Genomic DNA, 18,793 nt, shown 5'->3' with positions numbered 1-18,793 from the left:
GTTTCTTTTGGTTATATTAGGTTTATTTGGTTAATTTCAATATAATTTATGTTAGTTATGGTTCTCTCTTCAACTAACCAAACCGAAACCGAATCTAACCGAAATTTCTAAAATATCCAAATGGTTATTATATTCCTATATTAAACTAACCGAAACCGAACACAACCGAACCGAAACCGAACGGTTAACCGAATGCCCAGGCCTAAGCACACGTACACATTAGTTTAAGACCTTTGAATTCAATTTCTATCTCTCCCCTCTATTTGTGAAAGGGCATAAGGTGGAATCCATCATGGGTCTTATAGCATTTGTATTTCTTGGATTCGTCTTACCACGAGTTTATCGTTGGCTTAAGAAGGCTCTGAAATCCAAGCCCCAAGATGAGGAACACGACATCGACCGATGCAAATCACCAACGCTAGCAACAACCACTCAACCTCCTCCGAATCTCCAATGACCGAAGGAGCTCCTCCGATGACCCAATAAGCTCATCCGATGATCCAAGTGGCTCCTCCGATGATCCTTCAATTGTTAGTTCTTTCGAGATGTTAAGCTAAGCTCCACTAACAAATAGTACTTTTAAAATGTAAAGAAGCCGGCCGTTAACAAAGTTGTATTCACCATTAAAAAATTGGAGTATTTGTATATTACTTGACTGGAATGAATATCATAAAACACAACTTGACTTTGTTTGGTCACTATCCACTATTTGCATTATTTAATAAAATGATTTATTGCCATCACGTGATTTGGTAGATTACTTGTTTTGTAAACCACATGTTCCACTCGATGAATAGCTCTAAATCGTTAGCATGATTCTGCCATCAGATTTTGGGTTTGGCCACATACCATACATACCAAACAAGAAGGTTAAATCCACGTGGGAAATGCCAGTATACAATGTTTGGATTTCAACAGAAAATGGATCTCAAAAGTATGGAACTGAAATGACTAATGAGCACATGTACACATTTAACTTACGATCTCATCAATTTTTTAAAAAGAACAATACGCACATGTACATGGTGCTATCGATATTAAGACGTACAGAAACGTTTTCGAATTATATAGGGAGATTTGTATTCACACCTACTTTACCTCCATCTTCTTTCACTTTCACATACTTTCTATTCTTCCTATACTTTTTCAAGTTTTTTGGGTTAACTATCATTTTTTATGGCAAAACTGCCTCTCTCCTCTTTCTCTCATTCTTTTCTCTCTCTTTTTTTTATTGTTGTTAACACTTTAAATGGTTATCATAAAACAAATTATCTATTTATTTATATATAATATGTTATGATTATATATTTTCTACATTTTAAGATACATATCGCTATATTTTTTTATGATTTTTTAGATTATACAGTATCCATTTGTCATTAAACATTTGTTCAATGATAAGTGGTTAATCAATTGCAGTATTATGTTATGTTATGATTAGAGATGTCAAACGGGCATGCCCGCGACCAAACGGACCGACCGTGATGGTCCCGTTTTTCCAGTAATCCGCGGCGGACCGGTCCGCAACGGGCGACGGGCAACGTACCATGGCCCATATCCGCCCCGCAAAAATTGACGGTCTAACGGGCATGCCCGCGGGCATTGTCTTCTTCTTCTATTCTACCTCCTTTATTACCTTTTTCTTCTCTGCTACGACATGTTTCTCTCCGTTATGGACTTCTAAAAACCATAAGAATAAAAGCACAATGAGTAACACAAACTATAATACGGAAAAGAAGAGATTTTCTGTGGCTTAGTATTGTAGAACTTGGAATCTCGTAAGAATGACATCAACATAGAGACGCAATAGGATCAGTGAATCTTCATACCCAGATAAATCTTACAATTTAGAAATCAATTAAAATAATAAGGTCGACGAATGACTTCCCTTCCATCATGTAGATCTCCACCTGATATAGAGAAGCAATAGACTTAAAAATCATGAACACAAGGTTTAATCCTAATCTAAATCCTTTGTAATTACCAATATCAGTTTGGTCGTTGCATTCATCAAAGAACACAAGGTTTGGTGATTGTTATTCACATCGTATTTGATTATAATCTTTTTTTTTTATCAAAAAACATCAAAAACAATCTATACTTCTAAATTATAGCTAAGTCAATGAAGATAGATATTTCTAAGTACGCTGTTATCAATCCCAAATCAATGCAGAACTCTAGAATGAACTAATCATAAATGGAAAAAAAGATAAATATATATCGCGAGGTTGTGTTAGTAATGGGCTGGGGAAACTTTGAAAAGGCATTGAGCTTCTTTTCAACATACTCGAACTCAGATACTAAGCTATGGAAATTCCAGTTAGGCTCAGGATCAATACTAATCCCATCAACGTTCTTTGGACAAGGAGGTTCCAAAACTACTCCCCTGCAGAAAGAAAAATTTACATAAAACAACAAGCAACTAATTGTTGACAAACCACTTATGGGAAGCATCATGGAGCTCCTCTGCAATTAAGAGAAACAGAGAGAGAGACAAAGACAAAAAAAAACTTATCTCACATAGTCACATACATGTCGGCATTTCTTCAGCTAGCGTCGGTGACCGGTCTTCACTTCCAATAGCAATTTGCGTCATTCCTTGACAAGTTCGCATAGACCTTTACTCACGATAACTTAAGATTCATCAGATTCATTGAGAAATCGAGTAAAACTGAAACTTGGTGGAAGGAGACAAAAAGAAATTTCGGACTATCCGCATCCCCCGCGGTCGTGAGCGGACAAAATCCGTTTGACCCGCAAACCAAACGGGTCGAGTCCGCGAGACCCGCCAATTTTTGGGCATGAAATTAAAGGCCCAAGCCCGATCCGCTATGATACTTAATGGGCCATGCCCGCAGGCCTTAGGCCCAATTGACACCTCTAGTTATGATCTCTTTGCAAGATTCATGTGTTATCCAAAACTCAAAGAACATAAAAAAAAGTTTATGATGATTAGTTACAGACCTTAACTTGAAAAGAAAAATAAAACAAAGTTTAGTGGATAAATAAATTATGGATAGGTCTTCATGGATTCATTCAAAACAAAGTAAAATTTTCCAAGGTTAGTCTCTTTTCCACCACCAGTTCGGAATGTGCGGCAATAACAAAGTATATTCATACATTAAAATTTATGATTTCCATCCAAACCTATCCACTTAACTTTGACCACATGTTCATTAACCCTAATTTGTTGACATATGTTTGTTGGACATGAGCACATGTTTTCTTCTGCTATGATATCATTTAGTTTAGTTTGATCGCTACAAATGATAACCATGTGTACATGGTAGCATGGATACCATTGGTGTTTTGTTCATTCATATTTTGCAGGTATAGTATTGTTATTGTGGGGAGAAATAAATAGATAGTGGTAGAATTAGCAGAAAGATCATAGAAAGAAGTTTTTTCATCATCGTGTAGGAGTTAAATTTAAAAATTTTAATTACAAAAATTAGTAACTTGTTTATTATTTTCAGATAGCTTAACATATGTTGTTAATTTCTCGTTAATATATGTTAAATTATGCGACGTTAAGTGGCAGTTACTTTTTTTTTTGGTTTTTTTTTACTTTAATTTTTCTTAAATGTGTAATTCGATTTGTTTTGTAGAAGAGAAAGAACATGCTCTTTCTTTTACCTTTATTTATTTTTTTAGCATTGTACATGTCTTTCTTTTTTTGGAAAAGAAACGTATCAATTAACGTGATTTTATTTTTATCGAAACTTTAATAGTTTTTGACGAATAGATTTTTTTACAGTAATTAATAAGTTTGGAAAATAAATAATTTGTAACTGATAAATTTAAAATATTTTTGTGAAAATATATGGTGAAACATGTAAAAATAAATTCATGAGTTATTTAATTGAGAGTGATTTTAGGATTCTTTTAACTAAGATCATGAGAGGTGCAATAGAGTAATTAGGATTTTATAGCACAAATATTATTTGTTTTGATATATTTTGGGAACTAAAAAGTAATAATTCTTTTTTACGGTAAATAAGATATCTGATTTTTTTAAATAAGTTGTGACCGTTTTTTAATTTTGTTTTTAGATTTTTTTTGTTAATTACTAAATTATGAAAATAAAATCTGATGTGGAGAAAGAGACGAGAGAGAGAGTAGAGAGATTAGAAAGAGTCAAGGAAAATAGATAATTAAATTTAAGAAAAGTATATGAGTAGTAGAAAGTAGGTGTAGTTGTAAATAATTTTGGAGAAAGTGTGTGTGAGTGCAAAATTCCCAATTATATATAAAGTTCTTCATCAAAAAATTTCTGATTATTGTATATAATTAATTAACAATAACAATAATATACACACCCATTAAAAAAAACAGTGATATACACACATACATAACGAAGGTTTATTGTTAAATAATTGAGACACCGACAATAAAATAATTTGTTTTGTTCTTTGCTTTTCAAATTTCCTCGATTCTATAAGGCTACGTGCTCGCTGATATTGAAATAATTTCTCATCAATTAAATAATAAATAAAAATGAGAAAAATGAGAAATGATTCTCAATCGCTGATAAATTGTTAAAAGCTAAATTTCTTTTTTATAATTTAATTTTTAAATAAATGATAATATCGTATTAAATTATTAAAATAATATATACTGAGAGGCTCTCATAGTTTTTAACAATGCAAATGCCAAATGCTCTAAAATTCAACTTAAGAAGCATCTCATTTTTTTTTTTAATTTTGCCAATAAAGTTTAGAATTACAACAACAACAACAACAAAAAAAAAAAAAAATTGTGTAGAGTCACTGATATCATCAAATTCATAAAAAAAAAGTTCATTAAACATTTTTTTAGTAAACTACATTTTTGAATAAGATATGTCTTTTATAGTGGACGAAAATTTATAAACACTGACAAAAAAATTCAATACATATATCGTTCAACTTATTATTACACATACAAAAAAATAAACAAATGTATTGCTTAATAATTTTGAGTTGAACAATGTTCTAAAATCTAAAAGTGGGTAAGTGCAATTTAGTTGGTTCAGGTGGAACTACCAAAATACGAAAGTAGGCAGATTAGGGTCACTATACCGGCAATAACCGGATTTTATCAGATTTTATATCTGAATCGATTTCTCCGCTCTTGTTTCTCTGTTCTAACACTTGTCAGTATTGATTTTTTTTTTTTTTTTCCTCTCTTTGATTTTTCTGGGAACAATGTCTGCGATACTCCAAGGAGCTGGAGCTGGAGCTGCCGCGGCTCTTACGCCGTTTAATTCTATCGATTCCAACAAATTCGTAGCTCCTTCTCGCTCTTCTCTCTCAGGTTTGCCTCCCTCCTTTTTTTGTTTGTTTGCTTCGATTTCGAATTTGGGGAACGATCTGATTTTAGGGATGGTAATTGCTTATTTTTTTATATGAATTTTGGTAAAGATCTTACGAGTTTTGTTGTATGGGGGATTTTTTTTTTTGATGTAGTGAGGAGTAAGAGTTACATTGTGGCTGGATCTGATGATGGGACTAATAAAAGCTTTGGTTCTTCTAGCCTCATAGCTCGTCGTTCTCAGCCGTTGATGATACCAAATGCTGTTACTGCGGTATGTATGTGTTTAATCTTTTTTTGTTGTTGTTGGATTTGTATCTTCTTCTCTTCTTAAGAATCTGTAATGGATCTTTTGATGGGTGGTTCTCGATTCCTGTAGACGAAGGCGGACACTGCTGCCAGTTCCACCTCATTAAAGTCTGGGTATGTTCTGCATTCTTTGTTGTTACTTTCTTACTTATCACCATAACATTGGATGTTAATTGAGGGGAACAAGTTCTCTCTTGTTTGCTAGTTCAGGCTCAGGGATTATCTATAGACTATAGTGCATCAGATATATGATACTGCTTTGACTGGTTAGATTCATCATGTTTGATTATACAAATGCCTTAAGTCTGGTGGTTTCAGATGCGGTCAGTTCTAGATTATGTTTGAATCTATGTTCAAAAGAGCCATACTTGGGGGATCTCCACAAGTGGTAGTTCTCAAATTGATAACATCAAATTTTATTAAGTGATTGCAAAGACTGTGCTTTTCCATTGAAAACGATTAGTTGGACATTCTCAAAGCTGTGCTTTTCCGTGGAAGCTTTTACATTCATGCATTTAGCTACTTTCCTTCCTTCATGAACACATATTCACTTATGCATTTATTGTTCCAAGTAGCACATCTTCTGATCTTGCCTCTATATTCCGTGAGATAAACCTATTTCCATTTCAGAGGCGTATTCCTCTTGCCACAACATAAGCGTAACTAAATTGTAGCTAGAAAAACCTGTGCAGACATGAGCTATTGCTATATGAGGCTCTTCAAGAAGGTCTAGAAGAAGAGATGGACAGAGATCCACATGTATGTGTCATGGGTGAAGACGTAGGCCATTACGGAGGCTCATACAAAGTTACCAAAGGCCTAGCTGACAAGTTCGGCGATCTCAGGGTTCTGGATACTCCAATTTGTGAAAACGCCTTCACCGGTATGGGCATTGGAGCTGCCATGACAGGACTAAGACCTATCATCGAAGGTATGAACATGGGGTTTCTACTTTTAGCTTTCAACCAAATCTCCAACAACTGTGGCATGCTTCACTATACATCTGGTGGTCAATTCACTATCCCGGTTGTAATCCGTGGGCCTGGTGGTGTTGGCCGGCAGCTTGGAGCTGAGCATTCCCAGCGGCTCGAGTCTTACTTCCAGTCAATTCCTGGGATTCAGATGGTGGCTTGCTCAACACCTTACAACGCGAAAGGATTAATGAAAGCGGCGATAAGAAGCGAGAATCCCGTGATTCTGTTTGAACATGTTCTGCTCTATAACCTCAAGGAGAGTATCCCGGACGAAGAATATATCTGTAATCTAGAAGAAGCCGAAATGGTCAGACCCGGTGAACACATCACGATACTGACGTATTCGAGGATGAGGTACTGAATTAAAAAAACTAAAAGCTTTTCTTAGTTGAATTCGAAACAAAATCCAGAACTAATAGAAAACTTGTATCAGGTACCATGTAATGCAGGCTGCAAAGACGCTGGTGAACAAAGGGTATGATCCAGAGGTTATCGACATTAGGTCGCTGAAGCCTTTCGATCTCCACACAATTGGAAACTCCGTGAAGAAGACCCACCGGGTTTTGATTGTAGAGGAATGTATGAGAACGGGAGGAATCGGAGCCAGCTTGACAGCTGCCATAAACGAGAACTTTCACGACTACTTGGATGCTCCTGTGATGTGTTTGTCTTCTCAAGATGTTCCAACTCCATACGCCGGTACATTGGAGGAATGGACGGTTGTTCAACCAGCTCAAATCGTCACTGCCGTCGAACAACTCTGCCAGTGATTTTTTCTTTTTTTACAGTAAATGTTTTTACTTTTTGTTTTCCTTGGATAAATGAGACTAAAAATATTTCAATTTGAACATTTAAACAATTCTATAGATAACTTCCATATTCACCATACTTTATATTTGACAATAACACATTGTAACAACGTCTTCATCACTTACTCATATTTTACACTAGTCAAAAAATAAAAATCAACAAAATATAATTAAGGTAATTTATTCATAATTCTTTCTTGCCGACGAATATACTGAAAGAAGGAGGGTATAACTGACATTTCTAGTTTGATATTTGACATTTCATAAGCTAACTCTATCGTTGATTGAGGGAAGAGTCGAAAGGGGTGAGATACAGAGTGGGAGGCATTAGAGCGAGAGCGAGAGAGAGAGAGAGAGAGAGAGAGATCAGTCAATGGCGGCGATAACAAGCGCGGTGATCGCAATAGCCGGAATAATCTTGGGATGGATAACGATAGAGTTAGCTTGTAAGCCTTGCCTGGAGTCGGGACGTGAAGCTATCGACAGATCTCTAAACCCGGATTACGATCCCGACGACGAAGACGTCATCGACACAACTTCTGGTCTTCGTGCTCCTCTCATCCCAAATACTCCTCCCGATAACTCCGATCCTGATCCCTCCACCTCGATCAAGTCAGTCTGATGCGACCTTTCCTTGAGTTTTCGTTTGTATTTAATTTTTACCATCCTTTGTGATAAACCTCTCTCTCTCTCTCTCTCTCGATTTCTAAAATGTTTGCCAATTTCTCTTGATTTTTGCAATTTTCCATTGGAATGCTTCTGTGTTTTTTTTTTTTTTTGCAAAGTATAATACTATTAAGAAACAATTCGAGATCTATCAATATGATTAAGGTTCGTTCTTATTTTGGGGACGAATTGTGACTTTTCTTTGTTTGATCAGCACGAGGCCCACGAGCACTGTTTCATCCTTTGTGTTACATAAACCATGTGGCTCTCACACATACATAATGAACATTGTATCAAGTTAGTTATTTGAAAGTTGTAGGTTGTGTGGTAGTAGCTGAGTAGATTTGGACTCTTGAGTTTAGTTCAATCGACAGAGAGAACTCGGACCACTGACTGCTACAATTCAGTTGAGTGACGAATAACTTGGATACTCCGAATCGGTTGCAGTGGTGAATTAAGATATTAACAGTTCGGAAATTAATTGTTTCAAAGTGTGATTAAGAACTTAAATCACTACAAAATTGGTTAATTATATGAAATCAGTTTTGCCTTACTTTGTCAAGTTTGAGAAGGCTTCATGGGCTTTTATTAGTACTGGACTCTAAATATTAGAGGCCTTTAACATACCTGTGCTTATAATAATTCCGCTTATTTATCAATCACCAAAATTCAAAATTCTCTCTCTCTCTCTCTCTCTCTCTCTCTCTCTCTCTCAATCTAGCAATGGCGCTTTCGGCAGCATTCAAGGAGAGACTCGATCAAATGGAGTTCACCAGAAACCAACGACTCGATCTTCTCCAGGTATCATCATCAATTATGATCCGATCTTATCTTCGTTCCATTGAGTCATCCGAGTTTCAAATGTCGCTAGTGAGTTTTAGAAATTCTCCGAGTCGTATGAAAAATATGAGAAATCCTATGTTCGATCGAGATCTCAGGTTTGATGAACTGTTGCTTTTAATTTCAATTTCGAAAATCAATTTTTCTAGCGAATCATCAATTTTGAAAGTTGTGGATTCAAATTGTTTGATAGGCGGAGAAAGAGTTACAAGTGAACAAATCACAGGTTTTAGCAACGAAGCACCAAAGTATACAATCCATAGAACGCAGATGTTTGATGTTAGACCAAAAAATAGCTTCGCAAAACCTCAAGATCACAGTTCTCAGATCTAACAATGAAGATCTCGATTCCAAATACCAGAACTCTATACATCAATTGAGGTTTGATCATTCTTGGTTTCGTTGATGTTTAATGATATATCAATTAATGCGTTTGATTGATTTTTTTTTATATGGTGTATGGTATTGGATGATGATATAGGACACTGAAGAGCGAGGTTGAAGAGCTGAAAGAGTTAGATGAAGAGAGGGAGAAGTACTACAAGGTGAAGCGCTTAGAGATGAATGAGTTTATGCAAAACGTTATGAGGTTTAGATCAGAGAACGGGTTACAGATCGAGAACCTGAGAAACCGAATCAGGGAGGTAAAGTACTATGGCCACACGTTTAGATGTGAATTATATTAGTCAGTGTCTGGTCTTGGATTTTATTAAGTAATGATTTTTGAGGTTTAATTATGTTTAATCTTTGGATTTCTCAGCTTAAATCAACGTTTGAAGAAATTCATGAGAAGAACAATTATCTGCAGAATACTAGTTAAGGTATGATCAGCTTCTTAATCACCTAATCATCATGAAGAAAGATGTATTGTGGGAATTTCAGAGGAAAGACTTTATATGAATGAGGTAACCGTATGATTGTATGTTATGATGATTATGAATAAGATGAATGAACCAGTGTAGTTAGTTACAGAACAACAGAAAGCAAGCTTCCTTATTGATACACTTCAACCATGTTACCAACATTAGTTAGTCAATCAAGAACATGGTTCCTACAGATTACAAAGTCAAAAGGGGTTTAGGGTTGGATTGAGAAACATGAGTGCACTTAAAGGTGATGAGCCAAGGTTAGGTTCAGTCCTCCAATGGCCTCTTCCATGTCAACCTTGTATCCATTGATTCTCCAGTCAAAGCACTGAACCCATCATTCCAATCTCCCCCAATAAATAAAGTTTTTTTTTTCTTTTTTTTTTTGGTGTGACGATGGCAATTTTATTAAACCGAGAAGACTATAAATCGAACCAAGTAAACCAATAAAAAGCGAAATCGACGTTTTATCTCCACCGAACCGAACCAAAAGAAGAAAAACCATAAACCCTAAAATCCAGCGTCGGCTTGGCGCTGTGAGAGAAATCGAAGCGTAGAGAGAAGAGAGAAGAAGAAGAAGAAGATGAGAGTGAAAAGGCAGAAGAAAAATAGGAGAACGGTGAGATTCTTCACAGTATGTTTCGGATTCCGTCAGCCTTTCAAAGTCCTTTGCGACGGCAATTTCATCCACCATCTTGTTGCTCATGAGATCACCCCCGCCGACACTGTTATCTCCGATCTCCTCGGAGGTCCCGTCAAGCTCTTCACCACCAGGTTTCTTTCTATCTCTCACGATTCCATTGTAAATTTACCCCAGTTTCTTATCATGGAGCTGTTCCATTATCGTAGATGTGTGGTTGCCGAGTTGGAGAAACTGGGTAAAGATTTTTCAGAATCCCTAGAAGCTGCTCAGATGCTCAGTACAGCTACGTAAGCTTCCCCTTCCACCTCATTATATTTAGTTATATAGCTAGAAGAAGGCGTCTCCAACTAGATTGCGTAGTGTGTGATGAATTGGAACATTGTGTAAATTTTTCGATTTGTTTCTTAAAGGCACGAAACTGAGTTTTCTATAAGTGAAATGCATTGATGTTCCACTTAATATATAGTTCCAGGCTATAATGTATTTGATTACTGATATAGATGAGCTCTAATGTATAACAAAAAGTGAGAACTTTTGAAGTTCCAGACCTGATTTTTGGATAATGTACATGATGTTGAGCTTTGCTTCCCTTTTGAGCTTTTAGATGTGAGCACGAGGAGGCAAAAGCAGCAGATGAGTGTTTGTCAGAAGTTATAGGTTTACAAAACACCGAGCATTTCTTTCTCGGAACTCAGGACGCTGACTTTAGGAGAAAGCTTCAGCAGGTTAGTTTGATGAGCAGATGATGGATATGTTTCTTTTGAGGGTTTAGATGTTTGAATACTAATCTCCGTGTGTTATTAATTCCTCTTTCAGGAGTCTATTGTTCCTCTTGTGTTTGGTCTAAGGAACATACTACTGATCGATCAACCTTCTGATTTCCAACGTGAGACTGCCAAAGACTCTGAAAAGAGGCGCTTAAATATGACCGACACAGAAAAAAGATTGTTGGCGAAACGGACTTCGAAAATCGTAGCTTCTAATAGAGGAGAAGGAACGATTGCAAATGAAGAATGGGGGATGCCTCGAGTTATTTCTACAAAAAATCCACTTGGTGTGAAAGATAGACCTCAATTCAAAAGGAATAGAGCTAAGGTAATGTACAATCTCTTCACAATATTTGTACTTTATAAGGATTCATTGTCCTGTGTCTTAGATGAAGTAGCAGGGGAGAAACTAACATTGTTGTCTCAAAACTCTACAGGGTCCAAATCCACTTTCATGCATGAAAAAGAAGAAGGACAACAATACAGAGAGACGTCAACCCAAATCTAAAGCCGAGTCTAACACTGGAGCACAAAAGGTAATATAGAGAGATTTGGCAGCCTTGTGTTTACAAATAAGAGGTTGCAGGTGTTTACTATTCGATCTTTATCTTGTGTTTCCAGGAAAAGAAAGAAGGCGAGAGTGATGCAAAAAAGAGGACAAGAAAACGATCGAAAAAAGAAAAATCTGGTCCGGAGAGTACCGACTGAAACAGAGGATGTTAACATTGTATTAAACCACTCACCAAGAATTTGGTGCTTGTCTTTAAACGTTATGTTTTACTACTGCATACTAAAAATTTTGATCACCAGTCGCTCTATAGTTTTAGACACATTGCTTTCTCTCATCTCCTTTATCCACATCTCACGCAAGAAGCTAAAAGAGACTCCATCACTCAAACAAAGAAGCTAATACGCCAAGTCGCCAACCGTTTGTTTGTTTAACAAATAAAACGGCCAAAAAAATATGAAGCAAACAAAACAACGACGAGCTTTTATTCTTAAGTTCAAAGCAAACAAAAGTTCTTGAGTGGCCAGAATTTGGATGCTTCCATACAAATATTGTATATATGTTTATCGAATTTACTTAAGAATTTGGCTACCATAATCATCATTGAACTTGTCGTAAAGATGGGCGTGCAGATGAGCGGATGGTCGAGTGTTGCTCAGAGCTCGATCAATATCTTCTGGTAGGATAGGTCCAATTTTTGGCAACTCTGCAACACAAAAACAAAATAATGTCAGAGATTTTTGGCAACTATGCCAATGACGGATTGTATTCAAAAGTGAGTTTACCCTCTTCAGGCACAATATCTTCTCTGTCTTCTAAAATAGCTAGTGTGCGTCTTAATGGTTGCATCGCAGCTTCCTTACAAAGTATTCGAATGTCCGAACCAGAGTAACCCTCAGATTTCTCAACCAGCACATCATGAGGCAATGGCTCATCGCCTGGTTGTGACGGCAAGAGCATCTCGAACATTCCTCTTCTTGCTTCCGGATCCGGTAAAGGTACAAGAATCTAATGATTTCACTAGTTGAGGCCAAAACAAAGGAGAAACATAGAAGAAGCATTTTCATTCAATGAGGTAAAAAAGGAAAAGGATACTCTTTTCTCTAGACGCCGGAGCATAGCTGCATCTAGTTCCCAGGGGAGATTTGTTGCTGCTAAAACAAACACAAGCTCATTCGTTTTCTGTAACCCATCCATCTGCAAAATTTGAACCAAGAAAAACATCAGTTTATTACTGATGGTTCGGCAAGATATATAACTTTGTAAGACAGTCTTGTGCATTTTACCTGAATGAGAAGCTCGGTTTTGAGACGCCTGCTTGCTTCATGTTCACTGCGGCCTTCACCACCACGTTGGCTTATGATTGCATCTATTTCATCAAGAAATATCGTTGAAGGTGCGTGATGCCTAGCTAGGTCGAACAGAACTCTTATCAACTTCTCAGAATCACCTGAAAAATATCAAAACGCATATAGAAATGCCTAAGTTTTATTACTCAACAGGATCCAACCCTTTCATGGTTAAGAACAAATAAAGGTGAAGAAGAGTTCACCTCTCCATTTGCTAACAACAGATGAGGCTGAGATATTGAAGAATGTTGTATTGCACTCTGTAGCAACAGCCTTTGCAAGCATAGTCTGCAGAAGATGAAGTAAGAATGTTATGCATAGTTAGTTTTCAATCTGACGCTGCATCAAAAAAGAAAATGTTTTTTATGATCAAGAACTGTTAAAGTAGGCTCAAGATATTGGCTAAAAGTTTAGTGAGGTAAGTGTTCATATAAATTTGAAAATGACGAGCTCATTGGAGGCTGTAAAGGGAGTAAGAAGTCCAAAGTAGATAGAATCATCGCACCTTTCCAGTACCAGGTGGACCAAAAAGAAGAATTCCTTTCCATGGAGTTAGTAGACCATTAAAGTACCTGAATGAGAAGCTGGGGTTAAAGCACCAAAACAAACTGGAAGCTATTGGACATTGGCATATATGGCTTAGTTAGTAATGAAAGACATACGTGGGATATTTTATAGGCATCACCACAGCTTCTTTGAGCAATTTTTTGGCATTCTCTAAACCCTTGATGCTTTCCCACTTGATATTTGGATTCCCACGGATGATATCCCTAAACACACACCAATTCACTCAGAAACAAAAACACAAGAACATAATGCCAAGAGCAAAAATGTATCAGTACCAAACACCGGAATGACTTACCTACTCAAACTCTCTGCAAGGGTACGAGTTTCAGCAGATTCAAAAGGTGGAAACATGGACTTTTTCCTGCAGAATAACATTAAAGAGAGTGCTTTCTATAGAGGGATGAAAGGTAATAGATTATGTAGTATTGTTTTCTTATGCTAAACATTGCTCAGATCATAAAGAAACCATAGATCTTACGGCTTCTCACGAATCGCATTGCCATTGGCCAAGCCTGTGTTACCCTCCTGCAATCATCATAAAGCTTAAAACTTTGATCATCTTGGGACAAAGAAGACAAATCATATACTGCTTTAAGCACTTCCGAGAGGTTTCAGGAAGCTGATAAAAGAATGCAAAGATCACCTGAGCTGAGTTGATAACTTGGGAAGAGTTGTTGTTGTTGGCATCAGCATCATTAGTGTTGGAGGATCCATCTTGTGGTAGGTTCTTGTTGGAATCTCCTTCGGGCAGCTTCTTCCTCCCAAACTTGGCATCATAAAACGTTTTAAATTCCTAATAAATACATAGATTTTCTTGAACAGATCGATCAATTCTCCAAGCTCATTGCTTTGAATTCAGAGAAATCGAAACAGGTTCGTTGAATGTTCACTTTATAAACAGGGGCCATTGAAAGTGACCATTTTTCGCATCAGAAACACACACAAAAATCTCTTTTTTTTTTTTAATTCGAAAAATTAAGTTCAAAACAGGTCTAAGCCAAATTCCTCGGTTTCTCCGGTGGTCTAAGAAAAAAATGAACTTATTTATTTATAGAAAAATGGAAGCGACATTGAAGTGTTTGACTTCGATTTGGATCATTCAACTACTAACTGTATATGTGAAAGTAAGGCAATGATAGAGAAAGAGAGAAAGAGAGTTTGAGTTTACCAGAAAGCTCCAGCGAGTTAGAGAAGGCTCATCATCAGTCGCCATCTTTGGGAGAGATCTCTGAAGCTCAAGAAGAGGAGAGAAGAGGAGAAGGAAACAAGAAAGATATGTGTGATGGGATGGTGAGGGTTGAACAACAACAGCTCAGTCTCTCTCTCTTTGCAATACATCAAGAAACAGGCACGTGCTGCACAGTTGGACAATACATTACAGTATATGTGGTTGTTAAATAAGAAAAGAAAAAAATCTCTAACTCTTTCATTCCTATAACATGGTGGAAACACATTTGCAAATCAGATCCGTAGATTCTCTGTTTTGTACTTTTGTAATAAAATTGCGTACCAAATTTACCTTTTCTTATTGATTTACACTTTTTTATAAATAAAATATTGATTTAAACTTTTAGCATTTTTTCTATTATTTTTAGTTAGAATTAATACGCTAAAAATACTTTAAATTTTGTTTATATATATATATATATATATATATATATATATATTAGCAAAACAATTTTTTTTTCCTTTTTGTTGGTGTTATAGCCACTTTTTGTACTGTCAAATGAGTATTGTTTTCTTAACAAGCCGAAGGTAAAATAATGTAGGAGGAAGAAAAATATAAGTTTTATTCAAAACAAAAACAAACAAAAAAAGAAGCAAAAATGATGCTGTCAGAAAATATTATTTTTTCATATAAAACACAAAGATTAAGGAGGATACATGCTTGTCTTGAAATAAATTATACGAGCAGCTAACAGGATTCATCGGTTACGCCATAACCATAGAACCCGGACACACTTAAGACGTGCTTGCTACTTACTTGCCTCTTTCTCGTTTCCTTTTTTCTATTCTTGGTTGGTGCCAATTCACACGAAACAACAATGTTTTTACTTAGACGGATGTGAAAACAACAAACGTTAATTTACCAATCACAATTTCCTGATTACGACGTGTTCGTCTTAGATAATGGACTTGGCTTCCTTATTAGAGGATATTTTAAGGCTTATTTTAAAAAATATGTTCTTCGACCCACAAATAGGCCGATATTGGGCTTCTCAGTAAACGAAAATTTAACAGCTTTGAGATCTTCTTTGTTATGAATATGATACCAAAACAAAAAAAAAACAATAATTGGAAAAACTTATTTATTTTCTATTATGTTTTTCTTGTTGTTGCCTTCGGACTTATACTCTAAAAGAAATAATTAAATTATGAAAACCAAAAGAAAATATACTAATAGCTCCTCAAACATCGGATAGGGAAAATGGAAGTTGTTTCTCAAAGAGACCAAGCCTATATTCACCAAGCTTAGTCTTGTAAGCAGATGACTTGTATTGAGCCCAAGTAAACTCTCTATAACGCCACTCATCTTTATTTGGGACAAGGCATGACAATGGTGCAATCTCCTCGCTTAAAGGAGGACCTGCGAAGTAGATCATCGACAATCTTGACCTCTTTGTATTTGTGACCACTCTATGTTTTACACTCTTGAATCTTCCGTTAGTCATCACCTACATGATTATTGATTTGTCAATAACCACCCAACAAAATATTAACAATATGAAATTATCCTGAATTTTTAAAATATTACCCTCATAAATAAATTTTAAATGAAACGATTTAGATATGTTTGTTGTGATATAAATTTAAAATTAATTGAGAGAGAAATAAACAAATAATAAAAAAAGAAGAAGTTGCAACAGAAAGGGTACCTGAAGAGTATCTCCGACAATAACGAAGAAAGAAGAGTGATCAGGTGGTACATCGACCCAAGTAGTTCCATCTTTGACACAGATTTGTAAACCCTCTGTGTCGTTAGATCTTAGCAATGATATCAACTGTGGATCCGTGTGCTCACCGAACCCAATCTCTTCCTTGGTTGGAGTCTCTTCCTTCTCCGGGTAATGGTTCATCCTTAGACACGAATCGCTTTCCTTCACCTTAACCAGCTTGCTCAGCCTCTCCTTTGGCTCTATCTTTAGCTCTTCCTCTACCATCTCAAGAACTTTACTCGTCATTCCCCTCATACCTTTCATGTACTCTTCCACCATCTCTCTGTTACAACTCAAATACGTCAGTTAACGAAAAGAACACAACAGGGGATCTCTGTTTTTTTTTTAAAGGTTTTGGTTTACCTGAAAACTGGAGGAGTTTGCCGGAATACGTCGGCGGTTTTGTGAGACGTAAGGCTAAGATTAGCATTAAGGAGAATATACTCAATACAGCCGACGTCACCATTGGGTCCGATACGTTTACTACCGTAACCAAACGGGTCGGGTGGACCAGCCTTTTCTTTGAGAGAGTGAGGCAAAGCAAAGAATTTGCTCGCTTCTTGCTCCAACAGTGTCAAAAGATCGGGTCGTACACCATGGTTGATGACTTTGAAGAACCCGAACTCCTCACATGCCTTGACGATTTGGGTTTTGGCATCTGAATCGGTTAAGTCTATAACAGGGATTATAACCGGACTCGGTTTGCATTTTGGGTTACCATACACGTTAGCTGGCTGTACCATAATTACCATGGTTTACTTCTTTTTGATTTTTTTTTTTTTTTTTTATAATGAGAGCTTTTTAATGATCCGAAGAATGATAAAAAGAAAAGATTGTTGAAGATCAGAAGGAAGTAAGGAATTTAAATAGAGAAAGAACTTTGGTGAAAAGAGTGTTTCCTTAGCACTAATTTATAGTCGTCGCTTGTTGTGTGTAGTAGTCGGCTTGTAGGGAAGCAGATTTTTTTTTTCTTTGGTATATCTTAAAAAAAAAAAATTGTAGAGTTTGTTGGAAAAAAAGAATATTTTCTTTGATTAGTTACGATTCTACAAATTTTGCTGTTTTCCATACATTACTGAATACTGATTTTATATTCCGCTAATAATATATACAGATTTGAAATTGAGTTTTCGGTAGTGATCCACCAAGAATCAAGAATGATAACTATCATAATGAATTGAAAATCTTTAGAATTTAATTTCTTTAAGGTATTATAGAAAAAAACATCAACTATTATAATTAATATTATATCATACTACTACTTTGAGTATCAAAATCAAATTTTAAATGGAAACTATACTAAAAGACTTTTAATATATTACCTTTCAATAATATTAAATTAAATTGAATTTTAATTTTCATGAGATTCATTCTTGAAATTACTAATCTAAAGTAAATGTATGTTTACCAATTGTGAGGATATATGTTTTTATTGTTTCAACTCATATTTGATGAGAATACTTTGGTCTATATATTTCCCATATATAGAATAAGAAATGGAGAGAAATCACGCGGGATCAATGTGTACCACAAATGTCATTTTACTTAATTTATTACCATATAAATTATAAAATAGTTTTTTATGGAGTATTATAAACATTAAAACAGTTTTAGACATCTCTATTCAGTGACACACGTATATTGGAATCTAATTAATTGCTAGACGAAGAAGACTGCTTCATCAGAAATAGAAGAAGACAAAATTACAGAAAGTTTTTTCACAAAGGATGATCATGCTAATTTGACATGTGTAGGTCTAGGGAGCGTCTAGTCCCCACAAGTACGTCTGTACTGTACAACGTAGTTTTCAATCTTTTGCTTTAAGTCATATATATATACACAGACCCGGCGGACAGAAAAAACAAAATGAAACCAAAGATTCGGGTTCAAAATTTTTCAAAATTTTAAAAGTCTCTTTTACTTAAAAATCTGTTGAATAAAAGGCTTTTTTTAGAAAGATATGTATAAAGATTTTTTTATTTATATGTAAAATGCCTTTTCATTTATAAGATATGTAAAATATCTTAAAATATCAAGTTGTGGCAAAAACCTATAACTTTTATCGTAGATGAAAAAGACACATTTTTTAAATTTTGCATGGGACTCTCTTAATGTGAGCCGGCACTATATATAAGCATGAGTTTTGTTATTTAATTAGAGTTTGAGGTTAGATATTGTCGTCAGAGTTTGTATATCCTATGTTTTAGTATTTTATAAGATTCCGTCGACGTCGAAGATTTTTGGATGACTTGTTTATGATATTTTTG

The 18,793-nt window shown here is 35.6% G+C and overlaps 6 protein-coding genes across 7 annotated transcripts; 4 read left to right on the top strand and 2 right to left on the bottom strand.

Moving 5' to 3' along the window:
- LOC104792212 (pyruvate dehydrogenase E1 component subunit beta-3, chloroplastic-like) lies at positions 5,123-7,456 on the top strand. The gene is made up of 5 exons (XM_010518305.2): positions 5,123-5,295; positions 5,448-5,566; positions 5,672-5,715; positions 6,294-6,929; positions 7,009-7,456. Exons 1-5 carry the CDS (start codon positions 5,187-5,189, stop codon positions 7,343-7,345), a joined length of 1,245 nt encoding a protein of 414 aa, XP_010516607.1. The 5' UTR covers positions 5,123-5,186; the 3' UTR covers positions 7,346-7,456.
- LOC109133504 lies at positions 7,653-8,235 on the top strand. Its single transcript, XM_019246914.1, has one exon. The coding sequence runs from the start codon at positions 7,758-7,760 to the stop codon at positions 8,004-8,006; it is 249 nt and encodes an 82-aa protein (XP_019102459.1). The 5' UTR covers positions 7,653-7,757; the 3' UTR covers positions 8,007-8,235.
- On the top strand, positions 8,763-9,986 carry LOC104792210. The gene is made up of 4 exons (XM_019246913.1): positions 8,763-8,851; positions 9,084-9,271; positions 9,372-9,534; positions 9,651-9,986. The coding sequence occupies exons 1-4, from the start codon at positions 8,774-8,776 to the stop codon at positions 9,708-9,710; spliced, it is 489 nt and encodes a 162-aa protein (XP_019102458.1). The 5' UTR covers positions 8,763-8,773; the 3' UTR covers positions 9,711-9,986.
- Positions 10,222-12,011, top strand: LOC104792211 (rRNA-processing protein UTP23 homolog). Its single transcript, XM_010518304.2, has 6 exons — positions 10,222-10,530; positions 10,606-10,686; positions 11,004-11,124; positions 11,216-11,494; positions 11,604-11,702; positions 11,788-12,011. The coding sequence occupies exons 1-6, from the start codon at positions 10,340-10,342 to the stop codon at positions 11,872-11,874; spliced, it is 858 nt and encodes a 285-aa protein (XP_010516606.1). The 5' UTR covers positions 10,222-10,339; the 3' UTR covers positions 11,875-12,011.
- On the bottom strand, positions 12,132-14,953 carry LOC104792209 (katanin p60 ATPase-containing subunit A-like 2). Of its 2 annotated transcripts, none has more exons than XM_010518300.2 (11): positions 14,759-14,953; positions 14,234-14,383; positions 14,069-14,115; positions 13,886-13,951; positions 13,686-13,793; positions 13,529-13,595; positions 13,227-13,311; positions 12,961-13,124; positions 12,770-12,871; positions 12,460-12,682; positions 12,132-12,380 (listed from the first exon to the last, which is right to left on the bottom strand). In XM_010518300.2, the coding sequence occupies exons 1-11, from the start codon at positions 14,801-14,803 to the stop codon at positions 12,247-12,249; spliced, it is 1,191 nt and encodes a 396-aa protein (XP_010516602.1). In that variant the 5' UTR covers positions 14,804-14,953; the 3' UTR covers positions 12,132-12,246. The 2 variants fall into 2 exon arrangements, with proteins under 2 accessions (XP_010516602.1, XP_010516603.1); XM_010518301.2 differs by having other exon boundaries at positions 14,234-14,356; positions 14,759-14,952.
- LOC104792207 (gibberellin 2-beta-dioxygenase 3-like) lies at positions 15,999-17,384 on the bottom strand. Its single transcript, XM_010518299.2, has 3 exons — positions 16,890-17,384; positions 16,467-16,809; positions 15,999-16,265 (listed from the first exon to the last, which is right to left on the bottom strand). The coding sequence occupies exons 1-3, from the start codon at positions 17,276-17,278 to the stop codon at positions 15,999-16,001; spliced, it is 999 nt and encodes a 332-aa protein (XP_010516601.1). The 5' UTR covers positions 17,279-17,384.

This window comes from Camelina sativa, chromosome 6 (genome assembly GCF_000633955.1).
Source record: "Camelina sativa cultivar DH55 chromosome 6, Cs, whole genome shotgun sequence".
Taxonomy (NCBI): Eukaryota; Viridiplantae; Streptophyta; class Magnoliopsida; order Brassicales; family Brassicaceae; genus Camelina; species Camelina sativa.
Note: the sequence above shows the minus strand (reverse complement) of the source record. Positions and strands in the feature narration are given on the sequence as shown.